At 38.9% G+C, this 26,947-nt stretch overlaps 1 protein-coding gene across 4 annotated transcripts in view; it reads left to right on the top strand.

Annotated features, from left to right (window-relative positions):
• The window catches only part of LOC133498362 (protein diaphanous homolog 3-like), a 160,640-nt gene extending 139,523 nt beyond the window's left edge, over window positions 1-21,117 (top strand). For 3 of the 4 annotated variants that reach the window (XM_061815092.1, XM_061815088.1, XM_061815091.1), the window contains one exon: window positions 19,713-21,117. In XM_061815092.1, coding sequence (XP_061671076.1) covers window positions 19,713-20,059 — 347 coding nt within the window. In that variant the 3' untranslated portion in view covers window positions 20,060-21,117. The remainder of the gene's footprint in view (window positions 1-19,712) is intronic. The other variant, XM_061815089.1, reaches the window with a different exon arrangement.
• Window positions 21,118-26,947: the final 5,830 nt, after the last annotated feature.

Here is a 26,947-nt window from a genome sequence, read left to right as displayed (position 1 = left end):
AAAACAAGTGTCCTCACGAAATTCTGCATAGTGTGCTTTGAATGACAGCTAGCTGGTGGCAATCAAAGATTTGAGTGGGATCAGTTACTACACATGCATCTCTAAATTGTGTTTTTCAAAATGTAGTAAACGACTTGTTTCAAGATCCATGATAAAGAGCTCCAGGTAGTTTTCAAAAGCAAACAGCTTGTTGAAGAGTTTGCACTGTATTTCCAATGCCCTGCATTTTCACGTTGAGCTGGTTCAGATATTCAGTCGTATCCACGGGATAGTAAAACTTGAGGAGCCACTCAGTTTCGACAAGCTCAGAATGCTCAATGCTTTTCATTTCAAGGAAAGTCCGGATTACGTTAAAGCAAGCAAAACAGCTCAGCACCTTCCCTCTTGACCACCAATGCACATTGCTATGCAAAAGCAGACCATAATAGTTATTTCCAAATTCATCCAGCAGTGTTTTAAACTGGCGATAATTTAAGGCTCGTGCAACAATAAAGTTAATAGCACGAATGACCAGAGACATCACTTCATCAAGCTGCATACATCTTAATGAAAAGTGCCTCCTGGTGTAGAATGCAATGAAAAGTTGGGATCGTTCTATTTTCATGTTAACTGAGAATCTCCAAAATTCCTTTGTTTTTCCCCAACATACACAGACCACCATCAGTATACACTGAGCAAAGTTTGTCCAGAGGTAGATTTAATTTCTTGAGCAAAATCTTGGAAAGACTTGAATAAATCTTCCTCTTGTAGACCTGTTGATTTGCAGAACACCAAGACTTTGTTCGTGCAGCGTGTCACCAGCAGCATATCTTGCAACCACACTGAACTGCTACAAATTGCTTACGTCTGTTGACCCATCCAAACCCAGAGAAAAGAATGCCACTCCATTTATGTCCTTCACTTGCGTTTCCTCCAGTTGGTTTGGCATCATGATGGTACGATCATGAACAGTTCTTGCCGAGAGAGGCATGTCTTGTATCCGTTTGAATATCTTGTATTTGTCGGGAATATCATCAAAAAGTTCACTGACTACATCCAAAATGAACGTTTCAGCATAATCGCAATCTGTGAATGGTTTTCTGTTCCTCACTATTGCTAAAGATCCAGCAAAGATAGTGGAATTATAGTCACCTTGCTAATCCATACACATAGTTGCTGGCTAGCTTGCACCCTGCTCAGTAGCTCTTGGCACGGTTTCTTCCTGCTGTCTCCCACAGGGTATTTTGATGCAACGGTAGCATGGCGTAAGTCGAAGTGACGCTTTACATCTGATGCAATTTTGTCATTGGAAATTAGACACCACAAAGTACTAATTTGGATTATTTGGTGCTTTGGGCCAGTGTCCATGCGTTAGGGCCTTGACAGCTGGTCCAATTGCTTCGTCATTCGCAAGACTCTGTTTGGACATCCATTCAAGTGACTTGAACTCAACGTGTTGTCTGCACATACCAGTCTGGAACGCACTGTGAGGAAGCATCTAAATGAGCGATATTTTTGGCCCCAATCTGATTTTCTCTCCCATTAACTCTCAGACAGAGTGCATTCCTGACATTTGTTTTGTCGCTACACTGGCTCAACAACCGTGAGATATGGCTAGCATTTGTGCCCACAATGATGCAAGTTTTATCGTCCATTCTGGGACTGGGACATATGAGAGCTAAAACAGTGACTGTTTTGCCATCTCCCAGCACCTCAACAGGATATTCAAGTTCAACTACTACATACCCATGGTAAGGGTAACTAACCTCTGTCGCACTTAAACACCGGAGGGAGAGACCAGATGCAGGATGAATTGGAATATCAGATAAGAACTCTTTATACCAGGACTGAAATATTATTGTCACCTGCAACCCGCCATCCATTAAGGCAGTACATGGTTGCCCATTTACTTTCAAGGGCACCAGACTAGGTAGTCCAACCAGCCCATCAGGAATGCCTGTAATCTCTGGCACATCAACTGCACTCCTTTTGACTGAGCAGTTAACTTCACTTGATGAGGCATCCCCTGATGGTTGATTGCTCTTTGCCTGCTTCAGGGCTTGAATCAGTCTTTTGATCACTTGAGACTGGTTCTCTGCATTTGGACACTTTGCAGCAAATTGTCCAGCCTCTCCACATCTGTAACAAATGGACTCTGAGTCTTGTTGGCGTCTTTGTGGATAGATTTTGACTGACTTTGACATCCAGGCAAACAGCCGAATCGGAACGTTACAGAACCGGTGACAACAATAGCGAGCATTGGAATACATTGTAAGAACGACAAAGACTTTTCTGATATTTCGAGCAATTATGAAGACAGGGAAGAATACGAGCTTTATACAGGTGTTAAAGGTTATCAATTTGAGCCAGTTAGACAGCATCCACGTTCAAATACAGACGCTGGCCATGAAGAAAGTGTCAAGCACGCAGGAAACACGATATGCCTAGTGTGGGAAACAAAGACTGGTAAGCATTTGTGAAGTTCTTCTTTGGTTTAGTTAGTCATAAACTGATAAATAGTGAAGGCTTTGATATCCTGAATGTACAGTATATACAAAGTTTTTGGTCTTGTTTTAAAATTGTGCAAACGCCGTGTATTTAGTAAATAAGTACACGACCACCCGGCCATTCATTGCACAGTGCGATGGATCTGCCTATGCTGAGAAACTATCTGCAGTATAATGCGTTTACCTGTAGTGACGTCAGAGCTCAGCCACTCGTTTTTCAGACACGGGTAACTACATCAACGTTCGCAGACTTTAATTCATAAAGATTTTTTGGTAAAAACATTAAAAATATGGATTTTTATGGTACAGTTGAACATATATTTTCATCTGGATAAGATAATTTGCGTTACAAATTAGACATTCCATACACTTTAAAGTAAACCCAGCGGTACCTGGATGGTTTCTTTGATAATATGCTGCTGATGTAATGTGATGGTGAATAATGCAGGTTTAGAAATACGCTTTTGTCATTTTTTTTCTCTGCACCATTGATACAGTGTGGTTCACGTGAAGGCAGCATTATTATCTTTCATTCATTAACCCACCCTCTCACTAATCTCTTTCACCCACAGAAACACCCACACATTCATCCTGTTTCTCTTAATCCCATTTAAGAGAGGACAGTTGAAAACACCCCAAACTGGTTTGCTGTCAAGCTCGATTTCCTGTCCTTAAAAGGTCTTCATTTCACTCTATATCAGCAAAGCCTTTTTTTTTTTTAACCATACAACAATCCCAACCAATATGCCGCAGCCCATTTGTGTTCTGAGATATCGTCAGGGTACACTGAACTGAAGAGAAGGCAGCAATTGAATGCTCATCCACTAGATGGCAGAAGGTAGGATTAACCTTTGTGTCTGCCTGTTATCACTATTGTAAAATGCAAGTAAGATAAAGCAATGAATAGTAAGTAGTTTTCAACCTATGTTAAATTGAATTACACCACAAAACACAAATTTAATATTCAATTAGATTGGATTAGCAAATATTTTCTAATACTGAATTTAATACCTTCAACACATTCCAAAAAGCTGTGACAGGGACAACAAAAGATGGAAAGTTGAGGACTGTTCCAAACACTTGTTTAGAATATTGCTCAGGTTAACAGGTTAATTAGAAACTGGTGAGTGTCGTGATTGGTTATAAAAGGACCTTCCTCAAAAGGCTTGGTTGATCACAAGCGAGGATGGGGTGAAGTTGAACATGTTGTGGACAACTGCATAAGCAAGTAGGCGTACGTCGGTGGTAATCACTGAAATCACTGACTGGGAAGAGACCAGACAGAGACAAGGGTAGAGAGGGAGAAAGCATGTAAGTTGAGTTAAAGACTGAGAAAGATCAGAAAATGACCAACAAAGGAAGAGAACTTTTAGAACAAATGGCGCTTAAAATGGAACGGGCGGTCACTGTTTGTACTTCTCAGCAGGAAGTTCCCACTGGGCGCTTATTAAACTTGCATATGCATGTGAAATGCCATTGTGAAACAAAACTTTTGGGAAAAAAAACAAGACTTCTAAAAAGATTTACAATTTGTTAAATTCCAATGTGTAAAATTGTTTGGAGACACTGTTGTGTTAAAATAGAGCATCTTCAAGAGAAAAAGTTCATTTTCACAACAGTGTCTCCAAACATGTTCATTTGAAGATGCATAACTTTCTTTTTATTTACATGCTCTCATTGTGAAATGTACAGGCTGTCCCAAAAAGATGTATGCACACTTTAAATAGTGATGTTTGTAAATTCTTTTACATGTTAAAAAGTGTTTGTGAATTATAATAAACATCAAATTTACAATTATTTAAAGTGTGTATACATTTTTTGGGACACCCTGTATTTAGTCAATGAGAAACCGTACCGGGGGGGGGAATTGTCAGATTTGTAGAATTCTTTATTATGGTGTACTATCATTAAATTTTAAAAAATAAATATTTTTGTGGCAGTGGTAAACATAAAAATATTCTATTTTATTATAACAGTATAAATGATCTGCAATACAGATAGACTGCAAAGCAAGTACCGTGTTCCGTGATGATAGGTTGCAGGGACTCATCGTGCAAAAGCTGGGACTGATATTGTTTCCATGACGTGCATCCTAGGCCTCGCATAGTCTCAAGTGTAAACTTATCTATTTAATAACAAACAACTGCCTTCAAACAAATATATATATATAGATATGGAAAGGAAAATGAAGCAGACCAATACTGACAAATGTAAGATGACAGAGAGGATGAGAAGATTGGGAGGGTAATGTAACACAGCCAATCATGCCCCAGTGGTTCTTCTAATCGCACAAACAAGGTCACTGTGCTCTAGAGCCAAACTTGAAGAGTATACGCATGGATCTTGGGCATGCTGTCTCACCCTTTTATCCAGTATTTTGCTTTTGCCATTATTCTGCTTGTTTTGTTCTTTCATTTCATCATACTGTAAATAACAAATAGAATTTACAAATACAGCAGCACACACCAGGAATTTATGCTTCAGTGGAAGGTGTACATTATGCTTTCAAAATTGCTTATCAGCATACAACGTGCATATTTCAGAAAAGCAAAAATTGTAAATCACTGATTAAAATAAAGAAAACAAAAGACAGCAGATGATGGTTTCATGACATTCATGAAATGAGAAATTTTACTCTCCAGAAAATACCTTGACCTAAATCCAATAGTGTTTGCGATTGTAGAAAATTAAGTCTGGAGATTGTTATATTTTCAAGAAATAAATGGTATTTACAGTATATACTGTTCTTTATTCTATTGCAGCGCTGCTTAAGACCGAAAGTTGTTAATGTTGACATAATCACGTGATAATTTCTGTCCATATAGAGATGAACGGATACACCAGCATGCTGAATCCCACATGCCCATAGAAGGCAATACATGGACATTAACATTAAGTTGTAACTTGATCAGGCTTACTGTTTTGTCAACACCAAAGTGTATGCTATCAATCCACAACATTTAAAAAAAATATATAATCCAAAAAATTATTAAAATGATTAAGACATTTGCAACAAATTGGGCAACTGACCAGTTCATTTTTCAAATCTCCCCATGTTGTTATTAAAAAGGCTCTTCTTCATGGAACAAATTAAGTTTGTAACCTGAGGTTTCACTGTTGTATGATGTGATGAAAATCCTGAACTATTTTTAATTGTACATTGAGAAAGATTCTTAAACCTTGGACTATTTGCTTACACAAGTCTTCACACTAACCTGTTTCAAATTCACCTGTGGAATGTTCCAAACTTTTTTTTTTTAAGGGTTCCTAAACTTTTACCGTCTTTCGTTGACCCTGTCCCAGCTTTTTTGGAACATGTTGTAGGCATCAAATTAAAAAATAATGGAATATTTGCAAAATACATTAATCCGTTTAAACAATATCTTGTCTTTGTTGTGTATTCCATGGAATATAAATTAAAATGGATTTGCAAATGTTTCTTTTTTTTTTTTAAACATATCACAACTTCCTTGGAAAATTTTGTTTTCCTATTATTGGTGCACCCCTTTGTTAGCTTTCATAAAGATGACCAAAAACCTCTGTCGAGCTCATTTCTGCCAGCATCAGATACAGATCCAGATTTGTTATTGCAACAAGTGCAATGAAAAAATAAGTTGCAGACCATTCAGTGCAAAGACAGAGAAGGGATGTCAAACTTTATAATTTCAGCCCCCTCAAAGGGTCGTATTGACTTAAATCATATAATTGTTTAATTGACTTATCATAGTACAACATATACAAAAGAAAAAGGTATAGCTACTTTTAAAACTAAAAGTCTGGGACAAGAATGTGTTCAACTATTGCAAACGCACAAAGATTTACTACATCTCTGGAAGTGTTGGTCCGCATTTTAGCAGAAATCCTGGCTTTTGCCGTGACTTCCCCTGACATGTTCAAGGACGAATGAACGGTCTTGACATTACTCTATAGTTTGTTTTACAAGAATACATTAATTATATCGTGTGACACGTCCCTCTGACCTCACGAAAGAATCATAGTTTCTCCTAAAATCTGATGCTCTTCCCACTGACCCTTATGTCAATGGCATCTGTTTCTTGACCAGACATGTCACAACATGGTCTTGGTCATGTGTAACCCTACCCTCTCTTCCCATTCTTCTCCGCCCACTTACCCTTTGTCAAGCCCCGTGTTTTCTGTCCTGACCTGGCCTCATGCCCTGGGGATGACCTCTTGTGACTTTGAAGCAGCAGATTTATTGTTTTATAACCCTTTGAAGTCCCAATTTTATAGCATGTGCTACTTTTATGATTTTACAACCCTTTGAGGTGGCAGTTTTAGTTTATGACCCTTTAAAGTACTCGTTTTATTGTTTCATGACCGCGAGAGGAAGCCATTATGCCATCATGTCATCAAAACACATCCTCTCAAGGTCAAAGCCATAAATTCGTCAAAACACCCCCTGTCAAGGGTTTTACGGAAGTAGCTTGTTAAACTTTTCATTTTTGTATCTATCCCTCTCTCTGGTGCTTACACACCTCAGTTCATCTTACGTTTGACCATCATCTATATATTCAAACCTCGTGAACGGCACCATCCTTTTAATACTAATATTTGTCTTGCCATCTTGAGGACTTGTGCGTGATGCACTGCAGCTCTCGTTACGTAGCTCTATACCTTTGAAGGTAGTGACGATGATTTATACGAACTTTTTTTTCACCCCATCATTTATTTGCCTGCTCCACCCATTAAAGTTTGAGTGAGTGGAACAAATCAGTCTGGCTGGTAAGTAATATTAAATACATTTGGATTTATATCTCCATTTATGCCTCCCTCTTGTGTAATTATTGTATTATGCGCTTAAGAGGATTGCACCATCCAATGATGCATGCATTTTTAATTGGTGGGCTTGTACAAGAGCTAGAGAAAGGAGAAGGAAGCCCCAGGACAGGAACAAATCTCAGCCATGTTACACCATCTCTTGATTTGTTGCCTGACTTTCATTTTGGCCCTTCCTCACAGACTACAGTTGTCGTCTGTGTTAGTCAGAGGTCTTAGTGTACCTTTATTGAGACAAAGCCATAATTGTTACATTGATTATCAGTAAACTCATTGTTTTGTCAAATGTTTCTCTTTGTGAACTTCTGAATCTTGGTCCAAATGAAAATGGCCATGAATGGCCCCTCAAAAGACAGACCAGCAAAAATGTCCCCTTTGAAGTGCAAAATGTTGTTGCTGTAGCCACCATTAATTAATTTAGGTTAGAACAAGTGCGAGTAATATTACCTGTTTTTGAATTACGGTTGTCATTTGGTTTTCACTTATTGGTTTTGAGCCATACCAGTTAGACAATGAAGACTGCCATAACTAACTAGCCAATAGTTTTAGGAAGTTTCAATATGTTGTTTATACTAGGTCTCATGCTGTGTTTTTAATGTAGTTTTCCATTTTTTTTTAACTACACCTTATTAGATGTCTTAGTTCTTCTGTACCCTGATGACCTCTTTAACATAAAATTAATACTCTGTCTATACTTAGCGCAAACTCAAACACCTTCTAATATTATATCAATATAATTGCAGTCACTCACATTTGACGAGCGCAACCGCACTCCCGCGCCTTCGTGCTCGCAAATCTGGACAATCGAGCACGAAAAAAATCACCCGCGTAAAATTTATGAGGAGAAAAAATGTATATTGAAAGATGTTGCTCATTTTGTGTAGTCTTGACATTAATTTAGGTGTTTATTTCATGAGTTTTGTTAACTAAACAAACACAATCAGTATTCACCCCAAAACCGGAAATGCAAGTCAACCGTACGGAGCATATTAGGAAGTTACAGGGCCCTCGCCATATGCGAACACGTACTGAGTCTGGCGAGTGTGTGTTTCTTTCGGCTTGTCCCTTTCGGGGTCGCCACAGTGTGTTATCTCAGATGAACGCATATATATGTTTGGCACAATTTTTACACCGGATGCCCTTTCTGACGCAACTCTTCTCAGGGAGATACTGAGTCTGGCACACATTCCTGCCCACAGGCTCGTGCATGTTTGTAATATTTATTCATCACAGATTATATCGTAGCTCAAGTAACCATATAAAAAGGAAGAAGTAATAATTTCATCAGAATAACCGTGTGACATGCACACTCTGTCCTGTACGTGAACGCCAAGATGGAGGTCCTTCGTCAATTCAACATAGTAGTTGGGATTGTTTTGATAGGTTTATTAAAAAAAAAAAAAATCATTAAAACCACTTTAGAAGTACTTAAACTATATCGGTTGCATACGAGCTTTGACAAAAGAAGCCCTGTGTACTTACCCTGTGCCTAAAATATGGGGTGCCGCACATTTACATCGAGATAATCAGAATAGAAGACTCCATATTACCAAGGTTAGTCTTATTTCAGACCCAAATATTTCATATCTTTTTAGCATGGAGAAATTTCCATTTAGTTGCATGTCAAAAATGAAGCAAGAGAATTGATACTTAGTGATTTGTTAAGAGACAAGCTTTAAGTACAGGTTAGGGGTTGGGGGAGAATTACTGTTACAGTACCACTATTAAAAGAAAGTGAGTTACTGAGCGCAAGAATGAAAAGGGAAAAAAATGAGAATGGAAGCTGGAATAAGTGCAAAGTTGCTTGACGGAGAAAGAGGGCAAACTGTGTGTTGACGGAGACAGGCTGCTTACCAGATGGGTTTTGTCAGAAAGAGAGGGGAACAGAGAGCGAACTGGTGAAGAGATGGGACCCGATGTGGCTGTCTGTAATGCGATATGGCAGATGCGATTTTATTTTTAGGACACAAGGCCCCAGAACGATAGGTTTTATAGGGTTTTGAGTGGGTTGATCTTTTTAAATATTCAACTTCACTGAAATATAGAGCATGACTCCAGGCCGTTTGGAATTCATAAGTCTGTTTGGCAGGACTAGCCTTGCATGTTGAGATCTGTCAACCAGCCTGAGTGTTAAGCACATCCACCCAACTGGCAGTGAAAACAATGGCAAAAAGAAACACCTGAACATAAAAAGACAAAAACTTTAGGCTAACACACTTACTAACATTTCAATTTTAAAGGAGGATGTATCTTTTTTTATGCTCAATTCAGTTCTGTATAGAAAATAGGTGAAACTACCTTAAGATTTCAAAGACAACAAAAAAACATTTATCTCTAACTTGATGAATGTACTTTCAAATGACTTGTCACATATTGAAAATATTTCATATTCATCTTATTTTTCCCATTAAGCTGGTGTAATATTGCATATGTATCAACACACTCAGTGATGGGGATATTTATCAGCAGTAACCACATAACAGGTAGCAGAGCCTGAAACCAAGATGTTTAATTCAAGCCAGAGGCATTGAACTACACCAGTAATATTTTATCAGGGAAACAGCCAAGGCTTAATAGATAGGTTGAAAATAAACTGCATGTCTCTCTGGGTGAGATGGACCCAGAGGCAGACACTTGTGATGCTGTCCCAAAATGAGAATGCATTCTCAGTCCATTACCCTGCAAGTAGATATAATTAGAGTAAGGCAAAGTAGAGGAAAAGTCATGTCTGCTATGCCATTTGTTTCTTTATTTTTTTTTTTTTGTCTTTTAATTGCTTCCTGCATTTCAGGTTTTGTCATCAATTGAATAAATGCATTTTTACAAATTCACCTTGGTAATTTACATTTCAGGTTATCAATCTGATTACATCCCCAACTTTTTTTTTTAAATCATAGCATGAAAGTGATTTTTTTTTTTTTTTTTCAAGATGTGACATTGATGGGTGTGCTTTTTTCCTCAAAGCAGTAGTTTAATTCTTGTTTGTGGATGATATTGATTTATGATAGAAGTTAAGAATCTTCAACTGTTGCAAACGTTTGTTCAGCAGATTTCTGTTTTCATGTCATGCTTGATAAAGGTTTAAAGTGTCAGTAACTGTCACTTACTGATAATTGTTTGATTACAATGTTGTGTTATATTGTTTAGGGTAACAAATGGTCTCAGAATAATCAGAGGAAATTGTAGTGCGTATACACTACTTTTGGGTGATTAATAGACATGCTGCACAAGCCCTGGCAGTGACACTCAAACACACAAAACAACACTCTTCCACTGCCTGGACACTCATTAAATAATCGCTGAAATGCTGTACTCAAAAGGCTTGGTTAGGATGTACAGTATTATTTTTGAATGCCAAATTCCATTTTTTTTTTTTTTTTTTTTTTAATCCTGTTCAGAATAAGCCTGTTTTGCACATGCAGCAGATCATCACATTCACATTTGAGGCATTGTTTAATGCACCAAAGCGTTCAAACACAATGTCACGCTTCAGTGAAGTTCGCAGTGTTTTGGGTTGACTGAGGGGCACAAGACTTGATGGACATTGAACTCAGCCCTTTTAATAGTTTCTACACTACTCTTTTTTTATTTGCAAGACTGTTCTCTTCCACTTCTTTATATTTACTTAGTGTTTCCTTGAATATGCAACACTAGATCTGTAAAAGTGTGTAAAACACAGATTATTATTGTTATTTGACAGACAAAGGTGGGATCTTTAACAGCAGCCATTCTCCAAAGCCAATTCCAATGAAGAAATGAATGTTGTCCATCCATCCACTTTCTTTGCTGCTTAAGCTCACAAGGGTCACAGGAGTGCTGGAGCCTATCCCAGCTGTCAATGGGCAGGAGGGAGGGTACACCCTGAACTGGTTGCCAGCCAATCCCAGGCCACATAGAGACAAACAGCCGCACTCACAATCACACCTAAGGGCAATTTAGAGTGTCCAATTAATGTTGCATGTTTTGGGGATGTGGGAGGAAATCTGAGTGCCTGGAGAAAACCCATGCAGGCGCAGGGAGAACACGCAAACTCCATACACGCGGGGCCAGGATTGAACCCAGGTCCTTGGAACTGTGAGCCCAACGCTTTACAGCTGTGCCACCGTGCTTGCCTGCGACATTTTATTAAACATGACTAAAAACAGAATAAAGTACGTACACTGATTTGCAAATCATGTTCAACATATTTAATCAAATAGACTCCAAAAACAAAATGTTTCATTTGTAATTTTCAACCTGATAAACTCCCAATGTGTTACATCACCTTTTCTTTTACCATTAAGCATTAACAGTTAACAATGGACTTCTCTTTAGATGCATTTGATCAAGGAAGATGCGCTCAAACTTGCTTTACTTCAGGCCCCCTTGGGAACCTAAGACCCTAATTGTCGAACCTTTGTTGGTGGAATTCTTTTCCCATTCTTGTTTGATGTACAGCTTCAGCTGTTTAACAGTCTGGGGTCTCTGTTGTTGTATTTTTTTACGCTTCATAATACACTACAGTTTTTCAGTTGGAGATAGGTTTGGATTGCAGGCAGACCAGTCTATTACCTGCCCTATTTTACTACGAAGCCACACTGTTGCAATATGTGCAGAATGTGGTTATTCATTGTCTTGCTGAAATAAGCAGGGATGTCCATGAAAGAGTGATTGCTTGGGTAGCAGCATATGTTTCTCCAAAACCTGTATGTCCCTTTCAGCATTAATGGTCCCTACACAAATTTGTAAGATACCCATGCCATTGGTACTAACACAGACCCATACCATCACAGATGCTGGCTTTTGAACGTTGCATTGGAAACGGTCCCTACGGTTCTTTTCCTCTGGCCCACAGGAAACAACATCCAAAATTTCCAACAACTATTTGAATGTGGACACGTCAGGCCATGGAACAGTTTTCTACTCTCCAGCCTTCCCATTTAGATGAGTCCGGGCCTAGAAAAGCTGACAGCGTTTCTGGCTGATGTTGATAAATGGCTTTTGCTTTGCTTAGTAGTTTTAAGTTGCACTTAAGGATGTAGTGGCGAACTATTATTTACTTTTCTGAAGGGGTTTTCTGAAGTGTTCCTGAGCCCATGTGGTGATATTGTTTCACACTGACGTCTGTTTTTGATGCAGTGCTACCTGAGAGATTGAAGATCACGGCATACAATGTTGGTTTTCGACCTTGCCGTAGTTATTTTCTCCAGCCTCTAAGAACCTTTTGATAATATTATGGAGCATGGATGATGAAATCCCTAATTTCCTTGTAACTGTACATTGAGAAACATTGTCCTTAGACTGTTAGACCATTTTCTCATGCACTTCTTTACAAAGAGATGAACTTCGTCCCATCTTTGCTCGTGAACAACTGAGCAATACAAGCTCCTTTTACATGCAGTCATGCCCCCTGCCTGTTCCCAATTAGCCTGTTCACCTGTGGGACGTTCCAACAGGTGTTTCTTGAGCGTAGATAATTTTCTGCCTTTTTTCCAACCTGTCCCAGCTTTTTCGGAATGTGCCGAAGCGATGAAAGTCAGTTATTTGCTAAAAACACTGGTGTATCAGTTTGAACATTAAATATCTTGTCTTTGTAAAGAATTCAATTAAATATAGGTTGAAGATTATTTGAAAATCATTTTATTCTGTTTTTGTTGGACACAATGTACCAACTTCATTGGAATTGGGTTTGCAAATCACAAAGCCAGGATAGAATTCCTACTAGCTCTTACCTTTTCTTGTGGTTTACCGATTTTCAGTGACATGTCAACTGTTTAATTATATAGCTGTCCTCAAATACAGCACTGTAGTTTTTAGTGCATGATAGTCATGTGGTACATTTGCCATTTTGATGATTAAATTGTCTCCATCTTGCCATTGTTTGTTAGGACTTTGCTAATCTGTGCATAAGTGCCTTTCTTTGCTGAGAAAGAAAGTGAATCAACTCTAACTGGTGAAATGTAAGTCATTTATACTTTTCAGAAAAATCCAAGATTAGTTTTCATTGGACAGATGAGACACAAACGGTCACAGAAGCTGTGATCTAAGGTTTACCTATATGTATGGTAGGTTTGACTCTTTTAACATGTTGTCAATCACTCCACAGGGAGAAACTGCATATTTTTATAAGTGTCTGAATACTTTCTTCTTTAAGTGATCAAATACTGCAAACTTCACAAGAGCGGAGAGATGGGGAGTGCGAGTGATGAGAGGAATGGTTCATCTGCATCGTATTTGATGTGGCAAATGCAAATGGACCAAATGATCTGATGAGGAAAAAACGTGGTCTTCCTTGCAGCTATGTACAGATTGGGGGGAAAAAAAAGGATGGACAGGGCCGTTTCCATTTCTACAAAGTACTGTAGTCCCTTACCAGACATGAGCATGTTTACCTTTTCTTTTTGAATGTTACTCATTCTACACACTGTAACTAGTGTCAGTACCCAAAATAAGAGCAAAAATCTCAAGACTTGTCCAGCAAAGTTGAGAGCCACTCTTTTTCTTCAGAAGTAGACCGACGGCTTGAACAATTAAAAAGTCAAGAAAATGGAGGAAAATTAGACATTGTCAAATGAAAAGAATAGAACCAAACCACTTGTATTCTGCTGTCAGTAACTGAAGAAGAATGAAAACAGAACATCACAATCATTGATACAGTCATTGTGAGCGCTAATTCAGTTTACATCTTTATTGAGATCCTGATGACTGACGGTGTCACATGCTATTGTTTGCATAAAATTTTCCTTATCAATAAACAGAAGCTACATTAGAAGGTCCAATTCATTTATAGCAAGAAATATGAAGACCATGCTGGAAACTCCCTTAAAAATTCCCTAACATGGTTTTATGGACATTCAAGACAAAAGTAAACCTTACCAAATTGATGGGAAGCGAAAAGCTTTTATAAAAAAAGGCTTTGCTAAAGATCCCAAGCATACGCATTTGTGAAACTCATTGAAGTTCGTGTCAGCCAGTGTTTACATGGCGTTTTCATAATATAAAAGGATGGCAGGAGCAAAATGAACTAAGAAGTGTACAGACGCATCTTATTTTCAATTTGAAGGAAGATACAACCAAACTGATTGTGAAATCTATGATCATGCAGCAAGGTAATCAGCTAAAACACGCAGGTGATACAAAAATGGTGTTCATTGGGGGAAGGAAGTGGAAGTTGTTAGACAACCCAGGTCAATCTCCGAGCCTAAAAACTGTAGCACTCTACTTACAGAGAAATCCTGGCAAACCATCAGAAAGGACTCATTTGGTTACAAAATCAATACAGTTATTATAAACTGTATAATAATGGTACTGTTAAATAAATAGCGTATTTTCCGGATGAAAGCACACACTGGAAAATAAGACGCTCCCACTCTGCCGTTTTTTTTTTTTTTTTTTCTCCATACACTAGCCGTGTCTGACAATAGGTTGCAGATATATACTGTACATACTTTTATGTTGTGAAATTAGATACTCACTCAGATTTTGTAAATATTTACATGATTTGGTTCCAAACAGCAACATTAACCCAGCAGTAAGACTTCTCAAACAGAAAATTCATTGTTTTTATTTCCCCTCCTCCTGTTCATTCAAACCACGGAAGTCATGTGAATGTGAAAAGAAATAACCCCTACTCCATTCCTCTTCCCATCTACTCCATGGTAAAATAATTTGAACCCTGCCCTACGTCTAGCCTCAATACCTTTCCACCTGCTCTCTTCAATGCACAATATATCAACCTAATTATCATGTCAACCATCTCCTGAGCGTTTCCACTCACCCCCATGCTGTCCCAACATTCAGTCCCTAGACTCAGTTGTAGGCTCTGAGTTTCCCTTTCTGCCCAAGAATAAACTTTCCTCCTGTTCTTAGTCTTCCACCCACTGTAGCATAATTTCCACTGATGCCCTGCAGGTTAACTGTGCCGGGGGTGAACGTTGTTAACCTGAACCATGACCGATCTGGGATCAGATTCTTTAGGTGAACTCTTAAACAGTGTTTGTTGAGCAAAGTTTTAAGCCGGATGCAACTACTGGACAAAGCCCTCTTTATCCAGGGTTGGGACCGCCCTACAAATTTTAATGGCTTGTGTCGGCATAGGGTTGCATTCTCTGTCACTTTGATGTGGAAAAATAAAAACCTGTGGTTGTGAACCTTCATATCTGCTAATTCCGAATTAGTACAGGATACAGGAAAGAACAAAAATGTAGGAAACTATGGAGGAGAAAAGAAAATAGCAGCCATTCCACAAAGTCTGTAGCAGTCTGCAATCAAGAGCTGTGTGCAGCACTGCCTTGGCTGAGTGTGTATTGTCTAACAAATATATTTCAAGTTTCATTGAGGATTTTCATATCTATTGGTATTTCACCTTGACAGAGTGGACATGTTTAGTTTGAAGGTGGTGTATGTAATTTTCAAGCTGCATAGCAAGATTTGAATTTAGCCCTGATGCCCAAGGTGCCCATTTGTCAGTTTTTAATTTATTTTTATACATCTGGCCGGATGTATGTAAGCCTGTCTGGATGCTTCCATCAGTAAAATCGAATGTAATATAATGTAACCGTGTTGAGGGAAAACAAACATAATTTGTTAGGGAATTAAATCTTATACACGTTTGAATAGAGTGGACGTGAGAGGTGAGTAGCTGTAGTGGGTGGAGCGATCTAAATATCAATAATTTTGATAAGTATCAGGATGCGTAATAATGTCCATCACTTCCAAAAGCTAAAGTCCATGAATGTCTTATTTTGCTTGAAAACACAAAGGTAAATATTTGCTTTTTGAAAGTAATAAGGAAATCAGAAAGTCATCCAAGCTGACTAAAAATTAGAGGATCTGAAATCTTAATTTATATTTAAAAAGTGGGTTCAGCTCCTTTTCACTTTCCATCTTGTCATCCTTTATATAATCATCTTGTACCGCTTAACTGAGGTTGGGTCGCCGGGGCAGTAGCTTTAACAGGGATGCCCAGACTTCCCAGTCCCCAGCCACTTCATCCAGTTCTTCCAGGGGGATCCCGAGGCATTCCCTCACTGGCTATGAGACGTAGTCTCTCTAGTGTGTTCTGGGTCGTCCCGGAACACCTCACCAGGGAGGCGTCCAGGAGGCATCCCAATCAGATGCCCCAGCCCACCTCCCCTGGCTCCTCTCAATGCGGAGGTCCAGCAGCTTCACTTCGAGCGCCTCCCAGATGACCGAGGTTCTCAACCTATTTCTTGGGGAGAGGCCGGACACCCTGCAGACGAAACTCATTTCGGCCACTTGTATCTGGGGTCTTGTTTTTTTTTTTTTTTAGTCATGACCCACAGCTCGTGACCCTAGGTTAGGTTAGAAACGTAGATCAGTTGTGATTTTTAGCTTCATTGTGATTTTGTGAAACCAGGGCCAACACTTCTAAAACACATTATTTTCGGCACTGACTCATTTCTGCTGCTCCTTTCCACTTTTGCCGTTTTGTGGCGTGACTCTTTTGTCGAACAAATGTTGTTTGTTGCCTTTTTATGACCCATGGGTCGGATGTGGGTCAGATCCCCGGACCACCAGGGGGTACGCCCCACTATTTGAGAAGCACTGCCGTATGACATTCTCAACCAACGTATCCAAGCTTTTCTTTATAGATCTTGCCTCGTGCTATACATTTCACACAGTTGAATGCAAGAATGGGTTTTGTAGTAAGCCCTACCCCTTGCCTAATTATTAATTAAGTCGGTCTGTCAAAAATGTACTTTTGTCTTAGTGCTGTATGTTTAGTTGAACACAATCTTGGTCTTGATCCAACAGGTACAATATCTGGTGATGACTTCCTCTTGACTTGTAGTGTCAGCTCCTGGATTAAATTAGCCACTAGGAGATAACACATGCTTCACATCTCCCAGCCTTCTTTTACGGCTTCCATGAAGACATTGAGAAGTGATTTGACTTCAAAGGTTGGGTGAGCGAGCAATGTCACTTAAAGGCAGCGTGAGAAAAATTTTAACCTGAAAGCCATTTGATCCTGTTCACCACTTTGCCTTAAATCTTAACAATGCTGAGATTAAAAAAGAAAAAGATAGATGAGATGATTGTGAAATTAAGAATGAATCTATTGTATGTCCCATAAGTGCTCCATCTTTTTTTTTCTTTAGACTCAATCCTTGTTGCAGAAAATAAAATGCAATATTTTGTAAATATTTGCATTTGACGTGCGTGTATATGTGTGTTTCAGAAGAACTGTTTTTTTTTTTTTTAGACATTGCAAGAAAAGCTGTTATGAGGTTATATCAGAAAGAAAGGGAAAAAAAAAGAGGAATTGTGTAATTAGACTTAGTTGGCCTTTTTTTTTTTAAATACCATTGCGCCCTGCATTTTTGGGGGCAAAAAGCTGTGGTGAGGCCTTTGATCAAAGGCATTCTGCTCTGTCTTGTCTTGTCTCTCTCTAACCTCCCTATTTCCTTATTTATTTGTCAGAGTTTGTGTTCAGGGACGTTCCTTGTCATTTGTCGGTGGGCCCATAAAACACACTGTCATGACTGACTGGCCACGCTCCAAACTCATTACCGATTGGTTGACAGAACGGCCTGTTCTGTTCTGCTCCGCTGTGTTTGACTCCTGTTTGCCAGACATCTCATGCTCAGGAAACTTTAAATGCAGTGGTGTCTGCACTCCCGCCATACCTTTCCTGTCTCCCTGTCAAGGTCACATGAATATGGATTCACCCTCTCCTGGCAGCCCGCACATACTGATGATGAAGTCTAAGATCTACTCAGAGGGGTTATAATTCAGAATCCAGGTCTGATTTTGGCCCGTGCTCTGTTTCACTGACTGACTGTTCTAACTATGAAAGCAGATGGGAGGGGGCAGTGAAGAGAGGACTGTAGCAGAGGTTAGGAGGGGATGGACTCAGGGTAAATAAGAAGGATGATGAGAGCAACTGTAGGAGAAGCGAGCAAGATGAAGAGAATGCATAATGATTGTGACACTAGTGGCGTTGGGTTGAGCTCAGCCTTGTGGGTTGGTGAGGGAGGAGGACGCAATGGTATGAGTAAAGTGAAAGAGACTTGGAGATGGAAAAAAGACAGCATACATTGTTGACTTTCTGTTGTGACTGTTCAGCCATTGTTTTGGCTGTAAACCTGCTGCAGCAAATCGGTATATTGGAATACTTGGCGTGTGCATCCATTTGTGTGAATTTCCATCCCAACAAATAGTATAAAGGAAATCAATGTAATGAAATAAAATCACTGTAACATTCACTTTGGTTCCCATTGCTTACACACATGGTCCAAAATTTAGGTACCTCTCTGTTAATGGAAAAAACTTGAAAAAAAAACCTACTTAAAAAGCATGAATCTCACAAAATTAATAATGAATAACATTTTTTGAAAATTAACATGAAAATCAGACAATGGTTTTGAATTGTGGTTCAATTATTTTTTTAAACAGGTTTGCACAAACATGTTTATCCATATTGCACAACCTTTTGAGATAATCACTGCGATATTACAATTTTTGTAATTTTCAATTCAACTTTTGCACTGCTCAGCGGGTATGTTGGCCCATGCACTTTTTTTTTTCTAGACCAAACTGTTGTAGTTGTCTCAGGTGTGAAGGGTGATTTCTCCAGATTGCATGTTTCAGCTCCTTCCACGGAATGTTCAATAGGACTTCAGCGCTCATCGAAGGCCACTTTTAAAACAGTGCAATGTTTTGCCTTTACCTATTCTTGGATGTTTTTAGATGTCCTTTGGGTCGTTATCATATTGTAAGACATAACTTGTGCCTGACACCAAGCAAGAAATTTCTCTCTAGAATAATTTGATCATCTTGCAATTTCATTGTAGTCTGCATAGATTCAAGACACCCTGTTCCACATGCATTAAAGTTGCAGAACATAACATACCCTCTTCCATGATACACAGTAGGGACAGTGTTCTTTTCTTGGTATGCTTTATTTTTGCGTCTGTGAACATAGAGCTGATGTGCTTTGCCAAAAAGTTCCACTTTTTTTTTCATTAGTTGCAGAAGCTTTGTGGCTCGTCAACTTGAATACAAGTTTGAAGACCCCTGTATTGCTGAATAGGGGACACATCTCATTTGAATATGTCCCTATGGTCAAATTATTTTTAAACATTTTCTGGGGGTACCATCATTTTTGTTAATGCCTGTTTCATGTTTGTTTTTTTAAAAAATCTTTTGAACCATGATTCAAAAGTTATATCTGATTTTCATTGGTTAAATTTCTTTACTAATCATAATTTTTGTCTGATTCAAGTTATTTTCATGACCACTGTGACTTTTTCTTTCCTTAATCTCTTCGCGATGATTCCTGTCGCTTCATTTCCCACCGCCTTTTATTTTTCCGTGCTTGATTAATTCTCTTTGCTTGCATTGCTAGCAATATTGTTGCGTCCAACTTTCCTCATTCTTTAATTGTATAGTCCTGCTTACTGTTTTGTTTTTTTTTTCCCCTCACAGAAAACAAGAATGCACCTTTACATCGGTCTCGCTCTCGGCTGGATGTAAATGTGAGTTCAGCACTTACGAAGGGTACACCCATCAAGGAGTCTGACATCCAAACAGCACCGGCCAAAGCTGTGGTGTGTTCAGTGATAGGACGCAGTTACAGAAATATCCCAGACCACAATTATGGGTCAGCTAGTGAGAAAGAGCTGGGCAAGGAAGACCCCAAACCTTCACAGATGAAAAAAGGGGCTGAAGGGGAGCCTCTGACCTCTCAAATATCCTCTGCCGGTGCCATGGTTGGTAGCAGCAGTGAGGAGTCTGATGTTGAAGCTCTGTTGGCAAAACTTAGGGCCTTGTAGTACTTGTCCTCCAAATGAGGTTATATTAAAACCATAGCCGTTTTCAAACACCACAATATAATATATTTGCTTTGTAATTTGGACAAAAGTACCAAATATGGTATATGAGTATTATTGAAAGAAAATAAATCCTTGATGAACCGGAGTAGAATGACTTCTATTAAATCTATAAGAAGTTTACATACTAGGGGGGGAAAAAAAGTAGAGCACAATCAACTAATAACGTGGTTTATAAGATGACTGCAAGGGAAAATACAAAGTCATTCTATGGCTCATTGGTAAAATCAGACCTTTGCTACTGTAATTTTTCTTACGTGCAAACATTCCTTTAAATTGAACTCAATTACCCAGCACTTTCTAATCTATGGTTCTAATTCAGATTTTCACTTGTATTCCATTTCCTGTCTTTATCTTATATTAACATCTATTTATTTATTTTTCTTATCCTATTTGTCAGCAAGCTTTAATGAAAAATTATGTGAAAACTTTTGCATTACATTACTATTTGGACAGTTTTCAACTTAGTCTTGTTACACTTGTTTTATCTCTGTGTCCTAAAAAAAAAAAAAAAAAGAACTGACACGTTCAAAAAGTTTGTGTCTTGGCCAAAAACACTCCACTGTTATTTGCGGAGGTCCATATTCCATTAAATCAAACGTTTTTTTTTTTTTTTTTTTTTTTTGAGTCCTTTTTCTAATGAAAGAAACTACTTTGGTATGAATTCCTATGTAATTACCACAAGAAAAAAAACAGTTCTAGTCAGATGAATTACATTTATTTGCTTTTGGCATTTTAAGGTTTGGGGTTATATTTTCCTTATTTTGTGTATTATATTTTCTATTAAAGAGATGTTTTCTACCTTCTGTCTACCTTACTAAATGTATTTTTCAAAGAATGATCATTTTAGGGCTTAAGTAAAATTTAGTTAAAGTATTTTGTAGAGGAGGGGACATTTATACAGTAGTAGAGATTGTTTAAAAATAGCATCCATCATTTGGAGAAAAAAATTATACCGAATCCTGATATTGTATGCTCCTTTTATAAACTACTTTGCAATAAAATATTTGGCTGGATGACTGAAGCTTTCATTTTCAATTGCATCATTTTTAACGCGAAATACAAATTCAATAGCTGTATTAAAAAGTCTGCCCTTGTAAATATAATAATGCTCAGTTGATTGGGATTATAACTATGCGGGATCATATTTGTATGTTTCCTCAGGTATTTTTTCCCACAGTACGGTCCCAAATAGTTTTCTTGTCCTGTTATGGGTGAACAAACACAGCAGTTCATGTATAGATTTTTGTGATTACACATTTACAACATGGGCCAGTTGTGCCTGCCTGTAACCTGAACAGAGAGAATACAACCACACCAATATTATTATTGTTAGCAGTAGCATTATCTTTGATACAGTACACTGTATGCAACTGGTTAGAAAAGTCGCCTCACAGTTCAAAGGACCCGAGTTCCAATCCGCCCTTGCCTGTGTTGAGTTTACGGTTTCCTCCCAAGTCCCAAAAACATGCATGGTATATTAAATGTAAACTCTAAATTGCCCGGAAATGAATGAATGTTTACATGTGCTGTGCAATTCATTGGGAACTGGTTTAGGTTGTACCCCGCCTCTTGCTCCTAGTCGTTTGGGCTCGGCTCCATATCATGCCTACAGGCCTTATGAGGATAAGCAGTACGAAAAGTGGATGGATGAATCATCTGAAAAACATTATCTGAAAGATGTACATCTAATCGGATAGCTGTGTAAGATGTTTCTACAGTGACCTTGAGTAGCTTGAAAAAAAAAAAACTAAATAAAATGGGTGGGTGGTAGGGGGGGCATAAAATGATTTCCTGCATTTTAGCAACAAAAAAGATTTGGGTGACTGGTTAGAGCGTCTGGCTCACAATTGGGAGGACTGGGGTTCAAATTTCAGCCCCTCCTGTGTGACATTAGCATGTTCTCCCCGTGCCTGCGTGGGTTTTTTCCGCGTGCTCAGGTTTCCTTCCACATCCCAAAAATATTTTTTTATGCTGTATTTGTCCTCCAATTGGCTAGCAACTCGTTCACGGTGTACCCCGCCTCCTGACTGAATATAGCTGGGATAGCCTCCAGGACCACACAGCACCCTTGTGAGGATAAGTGGCTCAGAAAATGGATTGATGGAATAAAGGTTTTCTGTTTATAAAAATAGAGAAAAGAGGATTAATGTAACAAGGGCCAGCATTATTTGGGATTTAGGCTGCTGTGATAACGACTCCACCTAGTACTTGTGCAATGGGGAGAGATGCAGAGACGTTGATGAAAAAAAAATTATTCTTCAAACAGTATTGGGGAAGAGTACGAGGGTGCATGTGCCACAACAAAATAAATAGACAAGGCAAAATATTTGTTATTTTGAAGTTGAACGAGTGACAAAAGTGTCACAGCAATTTTGTTTTTAATAATTACAGGGTTATTCAATAAAGCCAGAAGTGAACTTTAGTAAGCCTTTTTCAAGAGAAGCTAAGCCCTCTCCAGATGTTTTTGTCCAGGTGAGACTGAAATACTCGGAATTAAATATTACACAGTCTCTTTGAATAAGACTGACTGTGACAAATAGCCCACATTATATTAGCATCTGTACATGTTTGTTTCTTTGAGTTTGGCTCACCCTTTTGCTGTTGAAATCTTTCAGCAAATTGAGACAGAGAGCATAAGGGAGTTGGATTCTGTTCCACTCAGGGAGTCCTCATTACTCACAGGCCTGTGTTTCAGACATGAGGTTTATCTATGGGCCTAATAAAGTAGAACAAAACATATTGTGAAGCAGATTGCAGTGTGGTCTCCTTTGATTGGAGATTAAGTTAAAAAGCGACGGAGGATTTCTACAGAAGGTGGGGAAATACAAAGCAGATCAGATTTGTCACCATTTTCTTTCCCCTTGAGTCAACAAGTGAGCATGGAGCTTTATTTATGTCTCTGCACATCACGCTGTGCAATTTTACACTACAATTTATTTTTCTAATTTTCCAGTTCTTTGGCAGAATCATTTGTCATCGACTGTTGATAGTGTCAGTCACCATTTTAGAGGAGGATGAAAGTAAGAAAGATGAACCCCTTTGTTGCTGTGTCCTTCAAAGCACGTTTCTTCACTAATGATTTGTCTTACGAAAAACAATCTAGAGGGTTACTGTTGCCTTAGCTGTTCAAATCCTGGAAGTATGTAATTCTTCTTCACAGTCCAAATAAACCCACAGGCCATAGCTGTCTTTTGTGGTAGCTACGCTAGGGCTGCTTACCCTTGCACAGAAGTCAAACGGAATTGCTGGATTTGGACACTAGAGACTGACTTTCACAGGTCTAAGACTCTGTTCTTCTTTAGGCTACAAGAACGCTTTTCCGGTGTACAAACTAAACTTATCTTGAAATTGAAATCTTACAGCTTACTTTGAAAGCTCCCTCAGGAACCTCAATTCTGGCTTTTCACAGCTAATATGTCATATACAGAGTGTTTTCTGAATATTTAAAACCAGGCAGGCAATGGCTGCTACCTTACGGCTGAAGGAAGTGGGGGGAAAAAAGAACTATGGAAATGCTGCAGAATGTAGATTAGGATTAAAGTTCAACACATTTTATATTGATGCCGAAATGGTTTTTGTAAATGTGAGTTTTTGTTTTTAAAAAGTAATATTATATATTATTATTGCATTATATATGAAGGAATAGGTCTGTTCTTATGTTTAATCTCCATACACCCTGTTTTAAAGTGGATTTCATATCTGGCGTTGAAAATGAAGTTAATTGGATATTTCACAAACATCTCAAGAAAAATATTCTTTGTAACATGTTGTTTGTAGGGGAGCACGGTGGGTCAGCTGGTAAAGCGTTGGCCTCACAGTTCTGAGGACCAGGGTTCAATCCTGGAGCCACCTGTGTGGAGTTTGGATGTTCTCCCCGTGCCTGTGTGGGTTTTCTCCGGGCACTCTGGTTTCCTCCCACATCCCCCAAACATACAACATTAATTGGACATTCTAATTTACCCCTAGGTATGATTGTGAGTGCGATTGTTTGTCATGATGTGCCCAGGGATTGGCTGGCAACCAGTTCAGGGTGTCGCCTGCCTCCTGCCCGTTGACAGCTGGGATAGTCTCCAGCACTCCCCGTGACCCTCATGAGGATAAACAGCAAAGAAAATGGATGGATGTTTTTTTGTATTCTCATCTGATGAGTGTTCAGATGCACATTAGTGTTCATTCTTGAACAATTGACTATAGATCAAAGATGGTGAATAGCCAAGACATGGTTGGTCCTCAGTGTAAGTGCTTAACGCTTACAAACCTTGCCCATGTTATAACATCTTTAACATCACTTTAGTGTGCAGCAAAATTGCCAGTGCATAAAATAATCCCACATTTTGGGGGAATCCAGCTGGATCCTGCGGAATGCGAACACATCTCACTATTAACCACGTGATTGGGCAGGCGTGGCAGCAAAAGTCACCAGGACGGGAACGATGACGACAAACCCACAAGAAGTGGACCAGAGTGATTCTACTCCCTGTGACTTTCAAAGTATTAATATTTCGAAATGAACCATTCAGATTCCCAATGTTTGCAATGCTTTTCAAGCTTGTTCTTGAATCCAATGTTAAGAGCAGCCAATTATGAACAGTGTCGTCACAATTAACATTGACCAAAGCACTGCATTGCTGATAATAATGCAAATAGTACACCCAATGCAAAGTGTGTGTGCATGTGTGTCGGCTTTGGGTGACGAAATCAAGAAATGCTACCAACTAAAATTTAAACAAAATGAGTCTTGTTGGCCACAGTCACACTTTTAGAAGAACATTAAAGGTCATGTGTTATCCCTATAAACATTCTAAAATAGATATTGAAATGAAAAATACATATAATAATATAATATACATATATTCACTTCAATGTCTATATGTCATCCATGCGCAAAGTTGCGGAAGTCTCATTCGACATCCAGGTGGTCGCCATATTAGCTGCTTTTACTGTCCGTGATGTCACCCCGGACATTCACCATTGAAAACACGATGTGGGCCTTACTGTGGGACATGCCCCTTAAGACACTGATGCTCTTTTCGAAGAAGAGAACATCTCACAATCGAGTGAAGTGGCAATATTACCCTATTGTTTCGAGCCATATTTAGATTATATGCTGATCATTTCTAACTAACAACAGACTCCCCGACAGTATGTAGTATACTCATCACCGAGCTATCACAATTCCGCAGCCCGGGTGTGACGAGCCGATCACAGCTTCGGTCTGTCTGGCTATCCATTTATCACTCTATCGTTTACTGAGAATGGGTTGTGCTGGTTGTATTTGACATGTGAGCTGCGCATTTAGTTATTTAATGTGACTTGAACTACATAATATATAAGTTCTTGATTCATGTTGATGATGTCACTCTGTAACTTGTGCAGTGTACAATACCAAGTAATGGGTATAGTTAAGCTAATGCTTTTTTTCTACTGTTGATAAGTGATACAGTTGTTGTTTTCCTTTCGGCTTGTCCCTTTCAGGGTCGCCACAGCGTATCATCTCAGATGAACGCACATATATGTTTGGCACAATTTTTACGCCGGATGCCCTTCCTGACGCAACCCTTCTCAGGGAGTGGAGGCCCCAGTGGGATACGAACCCACAACCCCTGCTTTACCAAACCAGTGCTCCAACCACTGAGCTACCTCCTGATAAGTGATACAGTATTCCTGCTATTTGCCAGCTTTCGAAAGTAATCAGGAAAGTAACTAAGTCGCTAAGTTACTTTTGTGTGCCTCTCCAAGTACTTACCTCCAGATAATTGCTTATTAAGGGTCATTGGTGACCATAGAAACTGTTTTTGGATCGATGAAGTAACTAACCTGGTTATGTGGATCAAGTAATGTGTTACATTGCTTGATACACAAAATGGCAGACATTTTAGAGTAAAGTGTTACTGGCATCACTGATCAAAAGCCTCATTTCACGTTAACAATGGAATGACAGTTTAAGCCAGTCAATGATAAATATCCAAGGGCGGGAGCAACAAGAAGGATGCAGTCACACACGTACTTCATGCACATGGGGGGGTTATTTAATGCAAGGGGAACAACAGATTTAGTAGCAAAAATAAAAAATAAATATACAGCAAGTTATCCTTGGACGGTGTTGGAGAGATTTTGGGGAAGTTACAATTTATTTCAGAGGGCCTTGGACATAAATCTTTTCCCATAAACACATATCACCCCTAATGTTTCTTTTTTTGGGGAAGAGGAGGGGTGTGGTGGTTTTCATTAGACGCCTAAAATAGGCCGAGCAATGTGATTGGCTTGAACTTAAGTTCTGAGTCTTTATCACACCCAGAGTTGCTTGTGAGTTGATTTTAATCAGGCTACGGTTTGTTTCTTGATCATTCCAGTAATTATATGTATTTACTACAGGAGGAGATGGTCTGTGACTCACGTACTGCATATTTCATGAGAAAAACCAAGCAGGTAAAAAGAAAAAAAAATTGTGGGGGAGCTGATGGCAGTGGAATTTTGTAAAATGTTGGTCTGCCATTAGAGGGATTGAGATGAATCTCTGAGAGTTGGAGGGAGCGCGGATCAACATCCACTCCCGTGTCAACCCTGAGTGCACACAAGTGGGAAGAGTGATGTTTCATAAATGTTTTTTCTACCTCATTTAACTTGCCTCAATTTTTAACAGGAGAACTCTTATTTTTGTTTGTTGGGTTTTTACTGTAGCCCAGGAAAGCTCAAAGTGATGGGAAAAACTGTCATCTCATGGAAGTTCGTGAAGAAATATCGTTGGCGGTGAGAATGAACGGAATGATGCGTCCTTTTCATCCTCAACCTCAATTATTTCTTTTCACGTTTGCTTCCTCAACAGTT

The sequence above is a fragment of the Syngnathoides biaculeatus genome, chromosome 3, assembly GCF_019802595.1.
Source record: "Syngnathoides biaculeatus isolate LvHL_M chromosome 3, ASM1980259v1, whole genome shotgun sequence".
In the NCBI taxonomy this organism is placed as follows: domain Eukaryota; kingdom Metazoa; phylum Chordata; class Actinopteri; order Syngnathiformes; family Syngnathidae; genus Syngnathoides; species Syngnathoides biaculeatus.
The sequence above is the reverse complement of the archived record's forward strand: the minus strand, read 5'-3'. Positions and strand labels throughout refer to the sequence as shown.